The sequence below is a fragment of the Rhea americana genome, unplaced genomic scaffold, assembly GCF_003343005.1.
Source record: "Rhea americana isolate MKP2758 unplaced genomic scaffold, rheAme1 scaffold_31, whole genome shotgun sequence".
Lineage (NCBI taxonomy): Eukaryota > Metazoa > Chordata > Aves > Rheiformes > Rheidae > Rhea > Rhea americana.
The window spans coordinates 3,920,581-3,941,324 of NW_028186435.1; the positions used below are offsets into that span (position 1 = coordinate 3,920,581).

At 34.7% G+C, this 20,744-nt stretch overlaps 1 protein-coding gene across 3 annotated transcripts in view; it reads right to left on the minus strand.

Annotated features, from left to right (window-relative positions):
- CDKAL1 (CDKAL1 threonylcarbamoyladenosine tRNA methylthiotransferase) overlaps positions 1-20,744 on the minus strand; it is a 414,554-nt gene that overhangs the window by 76,381 nt on the left and 317,429 nt on the right. For all 3 annotated transcript variants that reach the window (XM_085310031.1, XM_085310029.1, XM_085310030.1), the window contains one exon: positions 18,678-18,740. In XM_085310031.1, coding sequence (XP_085166157.1) covers positions 18,678-18,740 — 63 coding nt within the window. The remainder of the gene's footprint in view (positions 1-18,677; positions 18,741-20,744) is intronic.

The following is a 20,744-nucleotide window of genomic DNA, read 5'->3' on the forward strand; positions in this document are numbered from 1 at the left end:
CACTAGTACTTTTTCTAGGGATCCCATTCTTGGAATACTTCACTGAGAGCAGACACAGTGTCTTACATACATAAGCACATTTCTTTTAAAGGAAAAGCAGTAGCAACAGTGGCAAGACCTTTTTGTGTGTTTTTAAATAGGAGATCTAAGTGTATTAAAGGAGTTAAGTATCTGTAATTTTTGTCCTTTACCTACCTATTGCAGCAACACAGAATGGAGTATGCAGAGCATATAAATTATTTCTAAAAGCATACTTTCTGTCCTCTGAAAGCCTGTTTCTTCAGCAACTACTGTAAGAAATTCTACTTACCTATTCCAAAATCTTCAAAAACAATGAACTACTTTCATTTGTGTAATAAAAATATTTAAGCTGAAGAGATAGAAATTTTAAAAAATAAAAAGTGTGCACAAAAATTTGACCAAAATTCCAAATGGCTGAAAAACATACACCTTGTGTATCTGTGGCATTACAAAAGCTCTCCTTGCTATGGCTATATAGGAATCTAATTTCACATGATGGCTTGTTTTCAGTTCTTGGCTAGAGTTTGCTATCACTTAGTATATAAAAATTGAGCACTGYATAATCAGAATTCATGGCTTCACACACTGTGCTTTCCTTATGCATGTTTACTGTGAACAGTTTCAGTGTGGATATCACTTTATTAAAATAAAGTGCTTAAAAATATTTAAGTCTTTTTTGGTAGGTGCCACTTAAAAATAATTCTTTTTTGGTGGGTGACCTTCTTTCAAGCACAATGTGCTCTTTAGTAGTGCTGGAGATCCTGTATCTTGGACATAAAGATTATGAATATGTAGTCTTTATAAAAGTGTGAAAATTATTAGCAAGRAGAAGGTGCTTCAAGTTTCTAAAGTGTGCCTTTTGATTACAATTTTTAAGGGCCTAGTCACTGGACTCTTCATAGGAGAAAACACTGAGCAGTACCAGCTGGCATTCAGGTGCTCTCGCTGCTGTCCAAAGTATTAAAATGTGAAAGTAGTGCAGTGTAAAGTTATTCCAGGGCTTGAGACCAAGAGTATGGCTAGGCACTAACAAAATGGAAGATAGGGAAAATGTCTGATAGTGGAGAAAGCAGCAGAGAGACAGTCAGTAACTTCACTGAGCATTCTAGAAAAAATGAATCTTCCCTAAAATAATTTTGTTTATACAGAAGAAAAAAAGAAGGTCATATCTGGAAAAAAAAAATCTAGTAATTTTAAACCTGGCCATTTAATTTTGAAATTAAAGTTAAAACTACTTAAAGACACAGTCCACAAAATAATACGAAGAAAGAGGCATTCAAACCCATAAATACTGAAATAAATGAATTCATGATTCCAATAAATTCATGCAATTCATCCAATGTATTATCCAAAGAAACTTGATCATTGGAATATCTTAGTCCTCAATTGCATTCATTTAAAATAAGAATAACCACTGCATTTTGGATACAAATTACTGTGATTGTTTAAAAGACCTTTTGTTATATAGTATGTTTGCATACAGATTTGTATTTACGGCATGGCACAGCATACATAGCAATAAATCTGTAATATTTATATACACATGCTTAGGTGTAAGCCTAAATTTACACCCCCAGAGACAAGGGATATCAATACTAACAGAGCCTGACTTGGAATTTATCCAGCTTTTGAACTGCATATTAAGTACTATTTTTTTTCTTAGAGAAATAAGGTAAAAAATTATCAAATTCAGGCAAGAACAGAATGACAGAGTTCACAAGACAGATGGTGCATGAGTACCACAGCCGTTGTCACTTTGTTGTTCACTGCTGAGGATATACAGTAAGAACAATGACTTCTGACTGATATTTGAGTTACACACACAAATCCCTGCCAACTGACTTATCCAAACATTCTTATATATTTGCATGCCATATTTATCCTATGGGGTGCAAATCCCTTTTTCCCCAGAAATAAACTGCTAGTGATTTTTCTTTCTGCATAATTTGGAGGCTTCAGTTTAGAAGCCAAAAATGATCTTATTTTTAAGAAGAAAACTCGCTGAWATCTTAAATATTTTTGCAAGATTCTTAAAGAGGAGACTGTTCCTCAAAAACAACTACCACCAGCGCAAATATATATAAATACACACACACACAAACATATTCACTGGCATTTACATTCTCTCCTCATTCTTTCTGTTTCTTTCTTTTTATGGAAGTATGCTTTCAGAACTACAGTGGGGAAGGAAAAAATACACTGAGGCACAGCAGATCTCTTTCAAAAGATAATTTTGATAGCATTCTTAACAGAAATGATGCATAAGCATGCGCTACAATGGCGTATCAGCTACCATTAAAKACAAACAGCTTTTTGGCAATAACATTYTATTTTCAAATAYGAATAATTATATTGCTTTAATTAAGATATGAAGAACTAATTACAAGGATTTCACAGTGACTATTTTCCCTTTCCATACTTCTGCTAAAGGTTTTGATGTACCTTCAGTTTGTTACCAGACATGTAAAGCTTGCACAATGTACACAGTTGCCAATCAGTAACAGAGGAATGAATACGCATGCTATATTTTCAGAGAATACAGTTGATAAAGTTCTACCTACAAATAATTCATCACACTGTTTTAAGGCTTCCATCCCCTCTCCTTTTAAAACTCTGCAGCTTACACAAAAAGCAATTTACTGAAAGGCAATATATATAAGGGAGTTTAAAAAGCACCAAAAACTTGTATGTAGTCTCAACAAAATATTACTTCTTCTACAGAACTATAAAACCCTTCACATTTATATTTTTCTAGATTATTAGTTATTCATCTAGTTATTCTGCAAGTGTTTAAATACATATGAGTGGGGTTCTCTCTTTTTTTTTTTTTTTAAAGCACCAACAATATCTGTTTTCAAAAAACCTAACAATAAATCTACATTATGTTTTGGTACAGTGTTACTAATACTCAGTATAACACCAAAACCAGACACTAGTATATTAAATTATGCTAGAAAGGAGTCCATTAAAAGGTGTAATCAGCCCCTCTACAAGTTTTATTAGCTTCATTATTGGAAAGTTTCATATAGAATGCAGTAGGCATAGGAAGCTTTAGTAAATTTTAAAATATTTACTCCTTGCTTTTCCTGCAAGATAGCGATGGTAAAATCAAAAGGAAAGTTAAAAAACAAAACAAAACAAAAAAAMCACACACACTACCGAAGTCCAACTCCCTCTCTTCTCCAAAACAAAATACAAACAAAAAACACCACGAGGACAAGATGAGATAATATGTAGCACTCTAACAGTAAAGCAGGATACAGGTTTCTACAGAATTAATTGACTGACATTGACTTCAAGAAGCTAAGACATTAAACGTGCATAGACTAAGATACAGTTGATCAGAGTACTTCAGTTGAAAAGCATGGGTAGACCTTGGATTTCAGAAAATACAGTGATACATAGTTTCTTCACGTTGAGCTGCTTACTGAAAACAGTCTTACAAAAACATCACTGGCCTATCTACTGATTATAAGTTGTTGTGGGTAATTGTTTGAGCAGACAAGTATTTAGGAAGAGAAGAAAGAAATACAGTGCCACTGTACAAACATTTCACTTTTTAGGGCTTTCTATTACCCATCCTCCATGCACTGAACTCACCCTTTCACACTGCGCCCCAGTGTTTAAATCACAATTCCCAGTGATTTTTAAGTTCTCGAGAAAATGCTCCCAAATGAGTTTTACCTTCTGCTCCACGTTTTAAAATGTAACACCGGCCCGAATACATCATGTTCACAGCTTACGAAGTTCAGAGGATTCTTTGCAGCACATTACTATAAACTGACTTAAGCTTTCTCTGTAGACCTGCACTCCAGCACGGATCTGGCTGCTCCAGCTTCCAGAGGTCCGTACAGGGACACTGCTGTTCGAAGCTTGATAACGAGAACATGCTTCCTGGAGGCTCCTTCAGGGCTTGAGAAACCCTGTTTTTATGGATAACCARCAGGGAGCTTAGGAGAAGCTACTGACCATGCCTGTTGGCCAGACTTTTTAACTTTCACACTGTCTCTGAGGCAAACTGTTTTTATAATAATTTAGGTAAAACAGGGTGGGAGTTCTACACCTGGGAGGAGTAAAGCAAAATTACTCAAGATTAGTCACTAAGTCACTAAGTCTTATGCTCAATCCTGGGCCCAGTCTGGCAGAGAATGGGGCCACGAAGACTTTTTTTCTCCCTCAAAATTCAAATGAAGTCAGTGCTCTTGTAATGATGATTAAGCATGTTTTGTTTACCCTAATTTTCAGCATCTTCACTTAATTTAACATAGATTATTGAGAGAATCATGATTCTTTCAACCACAAGTATCTGTTTTCAAATGCTGTGGAACGGCATTGTAAACATACAAACAAGCCTTGCTTTTAATTTTTTAGTTTTTTATCTAAAGTACATACACTTGCCTTGCTCCAATGTATGTGTACGTTTTCTTAAAAACATCCATGTAAGTGTGTAAGAAAACTTCAATGTGTTAAATAAAGATAATAGGAAAAGCAGAGTTTTGCAGAAAAATGCAGAAATAAATGTGAAACAGGGAAAGGTCTCAGCACCAGCACAGTGCTTTATTTCTTTATTTACTTTAAGAAGCTTTATTTTTTTATTTACCATAATTACTGCGTTTTCTAAAGTCTTCAAGAACTGTGCTTTCCTGTAGTATGCCAATCAACTTCCTAACACACCACTAATTCAGAATCCCAAGTACAGTAATTAATTATAAAGAACTCATGCAAAACATCTCAAATATTCACTTTAAAGAGACATCATCAAGTCTAGCAGAAATAAAATTAGAATGGGAAGTTTTGTTTTAGTTCGTGGGGTTATACATGAATGTTGTTTCTCCTTCCACTCTACCTTCTTGCTAAGCTTTACACAGAATTCTTCTGTATTTTATTCTTAAGTTTTTTTTCATAGGCAAAACAGCAGAGGTGATTAAAAAATAATTCAAAATACCTACAATCTCTATTGGCGAAAATATTGAAGGAAAGTATGAAAAATGGGGATTTTTTTTTTTTTAAAAAAAAAGCAGTTCGTGGCTATCAGTTAAAAATTGGTTGCTATGGTGCTTCCACGCCATTTGAATGGCGARGAATACTTAAGGAAGTGCATCCACTGTGACCAGTGGAATGCTGGACTTGAGGATATAGCAAATGGGCTTTACTGGATTTCATAGAGAGAGTTTTAAGTTTTGTCCATTCTACCATTTTATGGAGCGCTATCTCCATAGCAGGACAGGTGGACAGAAATACAGGGCAACTCCTCAATCATTATAATTCCTAACAGATATAAAAAAGAATTCTTTGGTCTTTGAAATGAACAGTGAAGATTAAGTAGGTTCTGAAACCTCACATCTAACTCACGGCTTCAGTTTGACAGAGTATAGCATAGGACAACCTTTTCTCTTAAGTTTTCCTGCAAAGGGCTGCAACAAGGAAGCAACCTAATGAGRAGGAGTATGGATAGCTTTTTATTTGTAAATGAGAAATCCTAATAAAAATTTGCATATTCAACACCTACATGTTGGCTGACTGATTCCTATCTAGATACTGGGCGACTATAGAGGTACTCCTATTTTCACTAATCCAACAAGTATAATACCTTTAATAGGCTATTGTCAGATTCAATTAGAAGTCCTCGATATGGCAGATTACTGACTTTTGTACTTTGTATGTATACTTCAGACCTCCAAGGATGTGAATTTAAATACGACAATTTTAAAATATTCTACACATGTAAAATTTAAGATCAAATCTGATGACATTCTGTTAGTGGAATAACCTTTTAGGAACTACTATCTCAAGCTATGTTTACAAAAGAAGCAAGAAACTTCAGCTTATCACCAAAGCAGCAGAAAGAGAAATTCTAAGATACGATTAAAATAGTTGAGCTGCAAGCATACTTTAGTTGAGACCACTGTTCCCAATGGAAAACAATGTCATCATAAAGCAGCAACTATAAACGGTTGATAGAAAGCAAAATAAACTAAAATGAAAGCAGTAGGACTAAAAATGAAATATACGTATTTGTAAGTAGAGATCTATTTGTGTCAACACAAACTACACGGCAGGATTACTGCCCTCTTTTGTATGACTTGAATCTATAGGAATTAAATAGAAAAAAACATATATACACAGGTTTTATTCTTTCACACACACATGTACTTATTAAACAAGCATGTCTAAACTTTCTTAGCTCAGGATATGATTAATGCAGCCTATCAGAAGCCAGATGGTGCAAAACCAGAACCATCAATCAAAATGAAAAGACCACTGAGTGCTATCCACAACGATGTGCTCACAAATGGAATTTGTGCTCACAGACCCTCACACACAATCTGCAGAGGAAGGCACAAACATAGCTGCGCTGCCCCCAAAGAACTGGCACGAACAGATCCTGCTTTGTTAGGCAAAAACCTGGAGAAGCAGCACTCGCTGCTGTAGGCTCTGACTGAGAAAGACTCAGCAAGGCAAACGTGTGTACTTTAGACAAAAAAWTAAAAGCAAGCTCTTTAACGATTTTAATAATCTTTGCACTGATGACAGTATCTGTCAAACTGTCCACTTGCCATTTGATTTAATATGGGACAGTGCCATATATTAACAAAGCAGCTGCCACTGTCTGTCTGACACGTGAATTGGTATTTAATGCCTGCTCCTGCACAGGACTTACAAATGGTTCACATTTTTAGCTTTATATTATGCATTTGCTGCATATTTATAAAAACTGGTAAAAATAAAAGGCCTTAAGTAGTATAAGYTGCCATGTATGAGCCTCATAAATGATGCCAAGATCATTAAAGGAGATGTGAAAACTAACAGCAGTAAACATATAGGTATTCTTTCCTGGAAAGAGCACGACAACATGAAATAAAGAATTAAAGGATTTGTTATGGCATGACTGCCTACATCTGCAACCTGAAGTGTTTTATCACACTACCTCTCTTACGTGTGCTGAATATATCACAATTTACAGAAATGTACAGTATTTTTTTTTTCTAAAATAGAGTGTTTTAAAGACTTCAGCTACATACATATCCACCTTCTTCCTTTAAAGCTAGATGACTAAGTCATGATTGACTATACAACTGTATAAGGAAAGGGTGAAAGAAAAMTTGAACCTAATACATTTAAATACTTCAAAAGCAGCATCACATGAACTAAAATGTCATCTTTAAAGATCAACATCTTAGTCGCTTTTAGTGATAATGGAAAATGCCACATTTACCATGAGGAAACTGTACAACTCCTGTTCCTTAAGGGAGCTACAAAGCTTCCATTATTGTCTTTACAGATCATGAGATAGTGAACTTTAAACTTGCTATTAGCCTCACATACCCTTTTTAGACTTCAGCTAATTCAAACAGAAGCAGTATCTCAGAATTTCAGGAAGAAGCTATATATTCTTGGAAGGATGATTTTTTGAAGTTGGAACCTCTCCAAAACTTGAAATGTTAAGAGTAAATTCTATAGAAGATAGCTGTCACACACTCCTCTCCTGGATAATTTAACATTTTTTGGACAAAACTTGTTTCATGTTCATAAAGTAATAGAATATGAGGAAAAATAATACAAATAACAGGCCATATTAGAGGAATGAAAAATGGGTTGTTAGCTTGTTTTTGTAATGGAATCTAGGTTTACATCTCTCTTGCTACTGACAGCATTGATCCTTCCTAATGACACTTTAAAGCTCAAGTATGGCTAGAAATTGAAGCAAACGTTTCAGATGTTTCCTTCTACCCTCAACTGGGGCCTAAACCTCGGTGGYATTTTTACCTTGCTGAGCTAATGCAAAGTCTACTAACCATGAGCCTTAAYCCTTGATCTAGGTTTGGAGATATTTCAAGCCTACTCTAATTTACCTAGAGTATATTTTAGCATCAGAGTGAAACATGCCAGTTTTACTGTAAGTTTGCACAGTAAATCATTAGAGTAGTGATAGTCCTTCAGCATACATCTCACAGCCCTCAGGAAGAATGAGCAATTGATAAAAATTATAGGACATTTTTCTAGTTGCATCTGAACACAAACGCCTTCTGTCTCCGAAGTCCATGAGCTCTATCCTCAGAAATTAGAATGGGTATAAGAACAGTGAGAGCACATTGTGAGAACCCTAAATTTCACATACAGCTAATACAGATGCTCTGAATCAGGTGCCAATAACCTAGATTAACTATGCAGAATCCATATGGTTTGAGAGCATGTTCTGATAYTCTTCCTTCAGCTGTCTTTGAAAGCAGGCGCACTTGAGCTGACATTGCATTAAGAGAGTGCACTAAGCGAATTGCGCTGGCAGAAAGGAGTAGCACAAATTTATTGTGCAGAACAATCTAAAGTCCAATCCCAATCCATAGTTTCTCATGGTCACTTTAGCTGAATTTACCTTTTTTGCTGYATGATAACTAACCTTTCTTTTCTCTTTCTTAAATAGAATACAGTACAGAGAGGAAGATATGAAAAGRGAAAAGATAAGAATAAAAATAGTGCTTCCAGAGCTAAGAATTTAAATGATAGCAGTAGAAGGTATAATCCCAGYCAATGCCGATTTTTTATTAATTGGGAAAAATGTGATCTTATCCTTTACTGACTGGAACAAATCAGATTTTTTCTGGATGAAATCTTGTCATAGCATACTTGAAATGAGTCTCAACTCAAGAGCTTTTGTTGCCAGGAGTTTTTGTATGCTATCCATACAAAAGGCTATAATGTAAGGCTATGCAGAATAATATTAAGAGAGGATAAGATGATCAACATTTTTGTACTTTTATTACCAGACACAAAGACAGAAAACACACRCTTGCTTCACAACTCTATATCAAAGGGCATTTAAAAGAAGCATTTWTATAGGAATATGAAAGAAGAAAAGTAAATATAATATGCTCACTCTATGCAAGAAGTCCAATTACTATCCAAAATCTTTTGGAATAAAAGCACTGATGCCAACACATCAAGTTTGTTAAAGTACACCAAAAGACAATAGTGAGCAAAATCAACTTTTGGTCTCCAGTGAAAAGAGGGTGGACAAAAGATAAAGCTAGTTATCATACCCATTAGTGAAGTTCCCAAAATTTGTCTCTCTAGRTATGTAATGATTAAAAACAAACAAACTCAAGACCTTCGGTCATCAGTATATTTAAGTTAGTAGCAAGGTTTAAGTTCTTGAATAGTGAAGCCCCCTACTACCAACATCACTCCCATGTCTCTGTGGGCTGCTTTCCACCACGTGACACACGTGTACTGCTCCCTCTGCTGCCCTGGTTCCTTTGCCTCTCAGAGTGACACTGTTTCTTGCAATCACTTCAATACCATGCCAAAGTACATCTATTTACAGGGTTTGCAAAAAGATATATAGGAAAATCACAATAAAAGAAGGGCAGGTGAATTACAGGTGATGGAGAGAGAAAACAACTGTTTAACATCACAAGAAGAAATTAAACAAAGAGTGCTAAGTGGAAAGAAACAGAAAGAAGAAGGTAAGCCAGACAGAGGAGAAATAATTCTCTTTGGAAGAAATGGCAATAGAATAAAGAAAGAGGAAGGAGAAAAAAAAATGAGAGAAGGTAAAAGATAATCAGGAAATCTATTCTGCTACAAACTGCCTACCACAGAGAAAAACAGCCTAATTCTTTGAAAGCCAAATCAAATATTAGGAAATGGGAGAAGAAAAAGAAACTTGAACTTGATCTSAACTTGAGATGGCCATAGAACAATCTAGTCCATCATATTGCCAAAGAAAGAATAAAGAGAGCTTAAAAGAAATTTTAACAGGTCCAGTTACTTTCTGTGATGTCCAGGTTTTCTAGAAAATAATTTTAGGAAATCTGAAATATCTTTCTTTTACATACTGTTACGACCATGCTACAGTTATAGTGGACTAGGAACATGGGTGATGCAAGACTTGCAGAGAAACAACATCTTTCTTCGGAAAATAGCAAGAGCATTTGTGTATCCAGAACGGTATGCTTTACTTAAGTATGAGTAAATATATCAGATATTTAATGTCCCTACGAAACTTGTCTTTCATTTTATAATCCAGCATTTTTTTGAGCTATAYTAATAACTATACTATACTAATATAGTATAGCTATACTAGTATATGTTATACCAATAAATACTTATTGGAGGTAATCTGYTAAATGAAGTAGCTTTTGTGTGTTTTATCAGTGAGAAAAATTGTGATGTAAATGACTACTGTTTTAACAATTATTTAATTGAAAAATGTATAGATGTTGCATACCTCGTGCAACTGCCACATAGCAGAGTTGTATTTATTTTCTCATGAGGTAATAAAATCCTGCAGTTACTTCTGTTGCTGTTCTCTGAACTGCCTCATGCTTGTCAATCTCATTTTGAYATAATGTCCCAAAAGTAAGACAGTATTTTGGAAGCAACTAGAGCACAGCCATATGGAGAAAGACTRTTATTTCTGTGCTAAGTGAAATGAGGTGTTCAGAAGTTGTTCTCACCTATTTAGTTGCCCTATCAAACTGCAAGTCATGCCTAACGATCAGTTTTCCGTTATCATCACAGAAACTTTTCCAATATTACATTCAAAATTTCTTCAATTCAATGTCTTAAGTTACTTTTGCCAGATATTTTTCATCACATCTAACGTTGTTTCTGTGATTATTTTTATCTTTGTATCTTGATCTTTTTCCTAACCTTCAAGAAAGTTTTTATTGGGGGTGCGGTGAGTATGTGTATATTTCACTAACATATTTTTAAACTCTTCTCAGCATCATTAATGAAGGTATTTAAATAGGACATCAGTATCTGTGGTATCTCATTAATCATCTAAGTCTATGCTTCAGCATACAGCACTACATTTGCTTACAGATGTAAAGGTGATTTAATAGGTAATTGTTAATCAGCGTTTTTAGAAAGTTTTTTTTTTCCTATAAAAAGATCTGTTTATCCTAAAAAAGTAACAGCTTCCCCTCCGAGAGATAACCGAGGCAACAACCCCAAACAATTCAATGAGCATCAGATAGGGTTTGTTGTTTTAAATATCCCATTACAGCAAATGTTACTAGCACGGAATAAGGTTTTAACCTTATAGACATTACATAGATAACATATATACAAATACACAGATACCCATTAGCTGTTTGCGTATATTTGTGTTCACCAGTGTTTTAAAACAAGAAACAGGCAAATAAATCACTGGTTTTACAGTAACATACATTTTTTTTAATTTTAGGATGCAAGACATACTTCAAATAAGATCGCAAGTTCTTATCACATCTAAGCTAGGGAATTAAATCAGAGCTGATACTTTTTTTTCCTAAGCAAACTATTCAATAGGCAAGTAAGCCCCTTCACTGCAGTGTCTTTCTTGTTTCTTCTCCTATTCTGTACAAAACTCTGAAACAATACTTCATATTTGAACAGCTATTTCTAAACTGTCTATACATTAGTTCTCTTTGTGTTACAGATGGCATAAACTTGAATACAGCTAAGAGTTAAGTCAAGGAAAAGCAACATCTTTTCAGACCATTGGATTTTCTCCACTATTATCAAGTAATGTTCAAGTGTGCCATTAGCACAAGGCCATTGCACTGCTCTTCCAAACAGAAATTGCTTTTCTCTTTCAGCAGTATTCTTTGAAGCCTTACATCATATCAAAAGCACAAAACAGCTTTATCTAACCTCCTCCAAAAAGCAGTTCTGAGTATGAGGGAAGGAGCGAAAAAAAGAAAAAAGAAAGAATGGATGTTGGTAACAATAAGAATATTTCCATAAAATGTGGTCATATCTGACATCTGAGCTATTAAATTAAACCTGAAATCTTTTTTGAGGTAGAATATAGCAAAAGGCTCTTTCTCTTTTCAGCAATAACCCAKAAACCTTTTTCATCTTACAGACAAACAATTCAAAGCACTTGCTYTAGAAAATTCAAACTATGGCTTTTATCATAAGCATGACAACACCACAGTAGTCTTATGATTTAATACAATACTGTTTCTAGAAAAAATGGAAACCAGGGAGAAAGGATTTTTGTTATTTTCCAAAATCATATATCCAAGTCATTAACTGAGAAATCTGAAGGATTGAACATCATCTCAAAATGACTTTCTGTTCTTATGGCTCAAAAATGCAACCTACACATCGATGGCACTGCCATTGCACATACATCCTAAAAGCTACACAATCAATACCTGAGAAACACTACCTTCCTTAGTTAAAATAATAAGAATCTCCTGTGTTTTTCAGCTCTTCTGAAGATGCTTGCCTTCATAATCTAAAAAGCATTCAAATCTGGTTTGCTTAGRCATGTTAGCTGCTTTTTTTCCTATTTAAATTAAGCCACTCTYGAATGCCAGTGGCTACCAAATGCAGTGGCTACCAAATGCCAGCTATGGTGAGCAATCAACAAACAGAAGACAGAGAAACCTGGGAAGGTTGGACCTGCTAAAAAGGTAGGAGCATTGATTACTGAAAGATGTAAGTCACATCTGCCAGATACATTTAATGCTGCAACTACACTTAAATCTTTCACTATTTTCTTTCAAAAAACTAACTCTCATAGTAACACTTTCAACTATACAAACTACACAACACCTCAATTTGCATGTTCTCTCATCTAATGAAGTTGCACCACAATACAGACATATTGATGAAACATCYTTAAAAACAAATTTTTCAGGATCTAATGAACCGAGTGTTATAGTGATGCCTCTGTTTAGAAGTTAGCCAACAATGAGGAATTTTAGAGTTCTTTCTTTCAATGGAGATCAGAAATTCTTACTGTTCAGCTTCGCTTATGTGTGAAGAACATGTGAGAGCCCAGTTCCCCTGAACACAGGAGAAAAAYGAAAGGAGACATGTTCACCCTTAGGAAAACTGCCTGACAGAAGCCTTAAATTTTGGACCTTTTAACTTGTCCCTTTTCAGGCTGTTTAGTTAGGTACATCTCACCAGGGGAAAACCAGTCTAGAAGTTCCTGCTGCCACCACCACATGCCCCTTCCCTCCTTCACCTTGCCATAGTTTGCTGTTCCCAGCGGCAGCTGGCGGTGGCACTGAGGCCAGAAGGAGCACACAGCTTCACAGGCTTTGCTACCAAAAGCTCATAGCCTCCATTCCCTGTTCCTCACTCGGGATCTGCCTGCTGCTTGCCTACTTCATGTTTCATGTTGATCCTCAGGCAACAGTACCAATTTGGGCATCAGTATTATTAATCTTTTGTCAATGAAAATCCCTTGGATYGTATGGATAAGCCCCCAGAGATGGTGCCAAATAGGATCCTACCACGAACACTGGCTTCTCTCTGCTTCAGTATCACAAATTCAGATTCACTCCCTTGCTTACGTATAGCCTCTTGCAATGTGTAGTACTACCAGTTTTGAACTTTTCTGGCATGCAAATGCCTCAAAAYTTTCCAGAGGATCTGTGGAAGAAAGGGATGGCCCAGAACTAGAAATTTAAGATTGTTGACACTAGATTTYTTATTTTCAGTTAAAAATTGAAGAAAGACTCTGTGGCTTATTGAAACAACTGGTTGAAAAAAATTCTCATGGTAAGTCTATTAAGTCATTGCTGCCAGTAGCACTTTTTATGGCTAGCCATGTATGATTTTCATATTAGATGCATTCCTTAATGCAATTATGCACATATCTACTTTTATCAAAGCAAAAGGAATCAAGGGAATTTTTGTTTTTTCAGGAGACTTCATTCCAGGTTGAGAGTTAGGGAGGGAAAAAAGAGAGAATGCTCTATGTGACTCAATTATGTGGCTTAATGCAATGGTCCACTTAACTTGCAAAACACATGGGCATTGTCAGGTGGGGATTTTGTTTTCTGAGNTTTTTTTTTTTTTTTAACATCTGTATGATCCATTGGTAAGTAACATTTTTAAGCATGAAGAATACAAAACTTCTATAATCATTTGATTTGCATTTTATCAATTAGAGCTCATTTCCTGAAACAGCTATTTTTAAATCTAAAYCATTTTGAAATGGGGAAAAAAAATCTCAGTGGAAACCCTTTGAAACCATGTGAATATTGATTTTATTTCTTATTTGGTTGGATCCAGCATATGCTAAAATAAATCACCAATACTATAATACATGACCCTATTTCTTTACAGATCATACTTTATTCTTGAGCAACAGTTGCAGGTTGCGAAAGGAAGAAATAAATTGAGAGCTGAGTTTCCAGCCCAGCTTGCAAGGGATTTCTCATTAGAAGAGCAGGAAGCTGGGGCATGTATGGCCCTAAGATGGCCATAGCAGAAAAATGAACACTAGTTTGGCTATACTGTGTTTACTATAAGTAAAAAAAGAAAGAAAAGAAAAAGGAAAAAAAAAAAGAAAAACTTTTCTTTGTACAGCTGAAATCGAGGTGTATAGCTCAAAACAACAGCTCTAGGGCTAGACTGAACACTCATCCAGCAAACAACTAGAAGAAAGGAACTACACTCYGTGGTGCTAAATTCAGACACTTTATGCATAATGAATCCTGAAGCTCACTCTAAGCTCCTCAAATTTAAGCTGTTTTGATCAACCTGTTATCACAACAGCTTTCACCATTTTTTTTTTTTTAACAGAAAGAGGCACTAGTTTTAAAGGGTAAATATCATTTGGGAGAAAGATACTATGAAAGTTAAACATCTTTTACAGACATAATGAAATGCCTGCTCTGTGCAAGGTGGAACCTTATGGTGCACACTCAATAGAAGTTATCTATGTGCAGACATAATATTTGATTTAATGGGCTATTAGAAAAATGGCCTGAGTATAGCTAAGGGTAAAAAATAGCACTCCCTCTCAACTATATTCTACTGAATTTTAATTTGCTAAAACCATTGTTCACCTGTACAGCTCTATGAGGATTTTTTTWAAATATTTTTCTGATGGTGTTATGAAAAGATAAACTGTACATATAATTAGGAGAGCTGTTCTATTGCTAACTGGAGAAACATTACATGAAAGACAGAAGATGATTCTCAAGAAAGCTGGTTTACACATACACCTACTCTAAATAAACACAGGAAAAAGCAAATATTTTCAGAACAAGGAACGGCTTTGTCTGCAAACAGAACACTGAAATTTTGCACATACAAACTGAAATAAATTTGAACACATGGCAACCACTCACCAGGAGWAGCTTTTAATACTCAACATATGCATCAAATAATTATTTGGTCTTGGAAAATAAGTGCTTTAGGAGCTATTATTTATTTATTTTAATGAAAAATATCTGTGAAAAATGAACTTTATGTACGTGCCTGACTTAAAGAGTTCAACATATTTCCCAGGCGCTCGAGACCAATGTTACAACTTGTTTCATTGGTAGCACAGTACTCGAACGCTCCCCAGGCTCTGTAGCTGCAGGCRCTGTGAGCGCTATGATGGCCCTAAGTGGAACAGAGCAGGATCAAATGCCACTGGGTAAGGATACAACGAGRGGCATATCTTTTGAGATTTGCTATCATATGGCTTTATCCAAACAATGAAAAGGCCAACTAGATGGTAAATGATACATTCTGGACATTAAATAATAGAGGAGCTTAACTACACTTCCTCTGCTATCAGCAGAGGTAGAACATCTCCCACTTTTCCATCCCTCTTGTATAGGACAATTTAAAGTCTCTGCCTGCTCTGCTGCCTAATTAAGGCTTCCTTAGATACACTGGATACAAGACAGAGGGACCTCACACCTGCAAGTGGAAGGGAAAAGATATTTTTGCTTTTCCGTTCAGTAACAAAACTCACTTTTCACTTGACAATCAGAAACCAAAGACATTTAAAATGTCTTTTATGGTGCAGTAATTTGCCATAGATAGATATATATGTTTGAGATAAAAGTTCCAGGAATAGCTACTTTCTTTAATAGCAATTGGTCTCCTGATCAAGTATAAACAATRGTAACATTAGCAAAGTTAGTGTAGTCACTCCATCAAAACATGTATTTCTGATTTAGCAAGTGAAGTACTAGTTTTGAAGAATGAACGTTTTTTAGATTATTGTTTCTCTTTTCTATGGRATAGCCCATCATCAAAGAATGAAATACAGCCAAACTGCTTCAGCTGACAGTCCTTTTCCAGACATTGTCAGTAATGAGCTTCTTTCCTGCATCTGTTTTAACCACTGTTTCACTACTCTACCAAGCTCCAACCTATCCTTTAAGGTGATCCCTTTTCTACTTCAGAAAWGTTCTGAAAGAAAAACCTTTTAATCAATTAATAATTCTGAAAGCCAGTGATTCAAGTCATTCACATTATGATCCTGCATCACCAACACTTCCACAAAGCCACCATAAAAGCTCCTTTTTTCACACTTACTGAAAATAATCTCCAAAAGTAAACAAAAAAGCCCCCCCCAAACCTCAACCTTTCTTACATGCAAATGAGGCAAAACAGTACTAGGGTAAAACTAATACAGACATCCACCTGAAATAACTATATTGTCTAGTAATGTTGATTACTGCTAGATTTATGAAAAAAAAATAATTAAAAGCTTTTCCCTAGATCATAACACTTGTGAAATATTGGCAGCTAAGATGGAAAATAASAGCATAAAGTTAGAAATCTGCAATGAACTCATTACAACAACTGCAAATAGGAAGTGGTTAGCAGAAAAAAAAAMCCTTCACTGTCAAAGGTAAAATAAGGAAAGAACATCTTTTCTTATGAACTTACTTGGCCTYTTATTCCCCTTTTGCTCTCAGACACGTATGTAGAGTATGCTTGGAAGTGCCAAAAGAGCAGAGCTTCAAAAATCATCAAACAATTGTGCTACTTTTAATAATTTATTAAAGGTCCTAAAACAGAGATCAAAACGGATTATATCTACACATTTATATTTAATTCCACAGTGCCCGATGACTAATTTGCAAAGAGTGCATAAGTCTTCACAACTGAAGCCAAAATCATTTGAGGATACTTTGATATAACRCCACAAAGGATATGAACAGGAAGGCAGCAGCAGTTACAAATGGCCAAGCTCTATTAAGAGTGCTAATAAAAGAATAATGGAATTTCCTTGTACTATGAATAAAAAGCGTTTGGCACAGGAGAATTTAGACATGGAGAAGACTATCAAAGCTTCTGGTTTGTCAGTTGCTTCTCCTTATTAGATCTTAATTGATTTACTATGACATTTACCTTAAACTGCTTCAATTTAAAAAAGCAATATTCYAGTTAGAAATCTTGTCACATTAATTTCCTTTATTCTTAACATTTACCAATTTTCACAGGCCCTTAATATCTGCTTTACCAGACTTTATAGATAAGGTAAGTCTGTCTATAAAAAAATACTTCAAAGTRATGGATTTAACTTGAAATGATATATAATTATTAAAATTACAGAATATATCTACTGTTTGTTAATGATTTTCTAAGCTGTAGATGTTCAGGTAGCTGGTAACTATGGAACTCTCATAGCAACAACTTACCTGATTCCATCTATTTTATAAGCTTATTTAGTCTTTTTTCCCTGCCTTTGCTCTCAGAAATGTATGTAGAGTGTTCTTGGAAGGTTCCAAACAGTGGAGTTTCGATCCATTAATATTTAAAAACATTGTATTTCCCTCTCATACAAATATCTATATTTACACATGCACACTTTGCACATAARTTACATGTACACTTTGAGTCCTTCTTCCCACAAACATAAAAGCTAATTCCTTTTTCCAGTGTGTAGTTAGTTATTCATTACATGGATTAGAAAATAAGTAATAGTGTTCAGTTTTTTCTGTTGAAGTGTCTAAACAAAAAATGTTTCAAATTTTTCTGTTTTAATATGTGCACTTGCAAAATCATACACACTTGGCAAAACAGAAGCAGCAGAGAAGATGATCTCATCCTGCTGACAAATTGTTAAAGGATCTGGTGCACTTACTTNAAAAAAAAAAAAAAAAAAAAAAAAAAAAAAAAAAAGATGCCCATTGATGCATCCAAGATTGGAGAAGTCCCTGAAAACATTTACACATCTACTTTATTCTCCTCCAATTTGCTGCTTAATGCCCTCTTTTGCATAATGTCTATGAAGAAACCCATGACAAATACTTGCACCACAGAAATGCTGTGATCACTGCCTTTGATCCTATTTTACTGTCTCTTTGCCTCTTGGTATTCCAAAATCTTCTTGTAACAGCTTTATTTTTTTTTGGATCTTGTACTGCAAGGTCTTTGGGGAAGTAGTTTTCTTTTTCTCTTACACCTATAAGGGTTTTGACCAAGGTTCCCAGACTTTACAAATAATGGTCCAGTAATAATGATGATCTGCATTTTTCTTTCTTTCCCCAACCAGCCAGCTGTTAATAAAACAATCTCTTCCAATGATGCTTCCAGAATCAATAGATAATTCATTAATATCATGTATCTCAGGGCCTAACTGAAACAACAGGCTAAGCAACATACTCAAAGGTAACACACTTCCTAAATAGAGAAGAAAAGAAGGGAGAATCAGACACCCCCATATGACCACTTCACAGGATTAAGTGTCAATCCATAAATTATATTTCTAGGAGGTTAATGTAAGTCATTGAACCAAAAATGCATTTTATATAATAGTCTGATTAAACATGAATTACATGAATAAATCCTAGCACCTTCAAATATTCTTATCATTTCCTTTTATTTTTGCATTAAACATAAAATACAGTTACCACAAATGTTTGGAATTACTTAACAAAAATGTAGGCAGCATATTTTTTTCTTACCTTATGATCATATGGATTGTATGAATGAAACAGCTGGGACAGATCCTTTGTTCTTTGTTTTTTCTGAAAAGTAATATTAATAAATAAAATTTACTAGAAAAGTTAAAGGAAAAGGAAAGAGACTAAAAGCTTAAAAAGCTGTGTGTGGCTACAAACACACTCTCTTCTCACTTGGTTAATGCAACTGTAGGTACCAAGAGTATGCAGATTAAAGATATTAAATATCACAGGAAATAATTAACATATATATTAACAATGTTAAGAACATATCCTTAATAAAAATAAATACCAAACTATAACACCAATGAAATGCAAAAACAGCTCAGATTTAATTTCTACACAATAAATCATAAATAATGTCTCGGAATACAGATAACAACACTTGATAATTCGGCTTCAATCTTGCAAAGACTTGTTCAGTATTCTAGTATCTACTTGCAGTCTTGCTTTATAGCAGATTAGGTTTAAAGGAAGTCTGTTTAAAGAAGTCTTACTATTTTTCCATTGCTTTTGAYGCTAATACTCTCATTGCTTTGATTGTGGAAAATTAATAGGTGGTATGCCATTTAATGCCAAGACAAAGAGGAAGAAAAACCTCCTTCTGTTAAGAACAGAAGTTTAGAGACAAAAACTCCTTAATCCTGCTTTTACTGAAATCACTGAAAGATTTCTGTGATTTCAAGAGGTGCTAAACAGAATYTCTCAGCTGCATTCTGTGGTTGGGACACAGGGTGCACAGGAGAAAAAACATCCTTCATCTTTAATACAGGGATGAGTCACAAGTAAGTTTAAAACTTCATTATGTCAAAATCTGTGTTGACTTATCTTAAAGCTCAGGAAACTGGAGCATTCCACCCTGGAAAGTRTATAAGGAGGAGACAGCTACATTACTGGTACTTTACCATTGTACATAGTACTGTACCATTTAGACATAATGTACAATTACTGTACATTCCATTTACTGGTACTTTGTACTGTAGTCTTATTTTAGCCATCATTTCTGTGAAAGAAGCTTTCCAGCTAACTGATAGGACCTGTTCATGTTTCCAGCATGCTGGGAAGTAAATGGTAAAAGCTGGCAGCTGCATGACTGTGGTATTTATTTTAACTTCTGGAAATGACAGCACAATTTACTCATTTTTTGATTATGCAAAAGGAACTACATACTTCCCTTCTTTGCACAGTTTTTATTTTCAATGAAATTTTCTGATGCAACAATTTAGTCGTACAAGCTATAGCTCTAGCTACTAGTATGAATTTACAACAGTTTTTTTTTGTTTGTTTGTTTGTTTGTTTTAAACTGGGTCAGTAGAGGTATCAGGTAATACTACTGCTTCCATGAGGTCAGTAGCTGTGTTTTAGTTATGACCACTAAAGAGTCAAGCAAATAATTTTTTTTCTTGCCGACCCTCTTCAAATAAGAATGGTGAATTTTGTTTTCAGTATGAGATATTTGTTTAATAGACATTTCTATTCAATTATGGTAAGGAATACCTACAAGAAGTTCTTTTCCTGAGTTTACAAACGATCTAACACTAGCAGAACTGATATTTAAAATGACATTCCATCATTATAGACTTTATCAGCAATACAATGTACCCTTACCAGAGAAAAAATGTCCATTAGTAGAGGAACCCTGGACCTCTAATCCACTAATACGTATTTTATTTCCAATGGAAAAAACATTCAAGTGAAAGCATCAAGGTAGCTTAACTCAAATTCCATCACACTACAATGGTTTCTTTCCTGGTAGTTATACACATTGAAAGTACTTACAATATGATAAAAGATATCTGGAGGAGTGCCACAATAAATTTTAAAAGCAAGATTGCTTGAAAAAGATCAATTTCATGTATAATCATATGCAAGAAGTAGACAAAAATATTTTAGTTTGGACTCTGGATACTTCCACCAAACTTTCTAGAAAAAAATACAGTATCTAGAAAAGTATAATTTTTGTTTGTTCTTATTGAAGAATATTTCCCTCTCTTACACATTTTGATTGCTCACAAAATACTTTTGATTATTTTATTGCAATAGCTTTGATAAAAATCAATCATATGACAT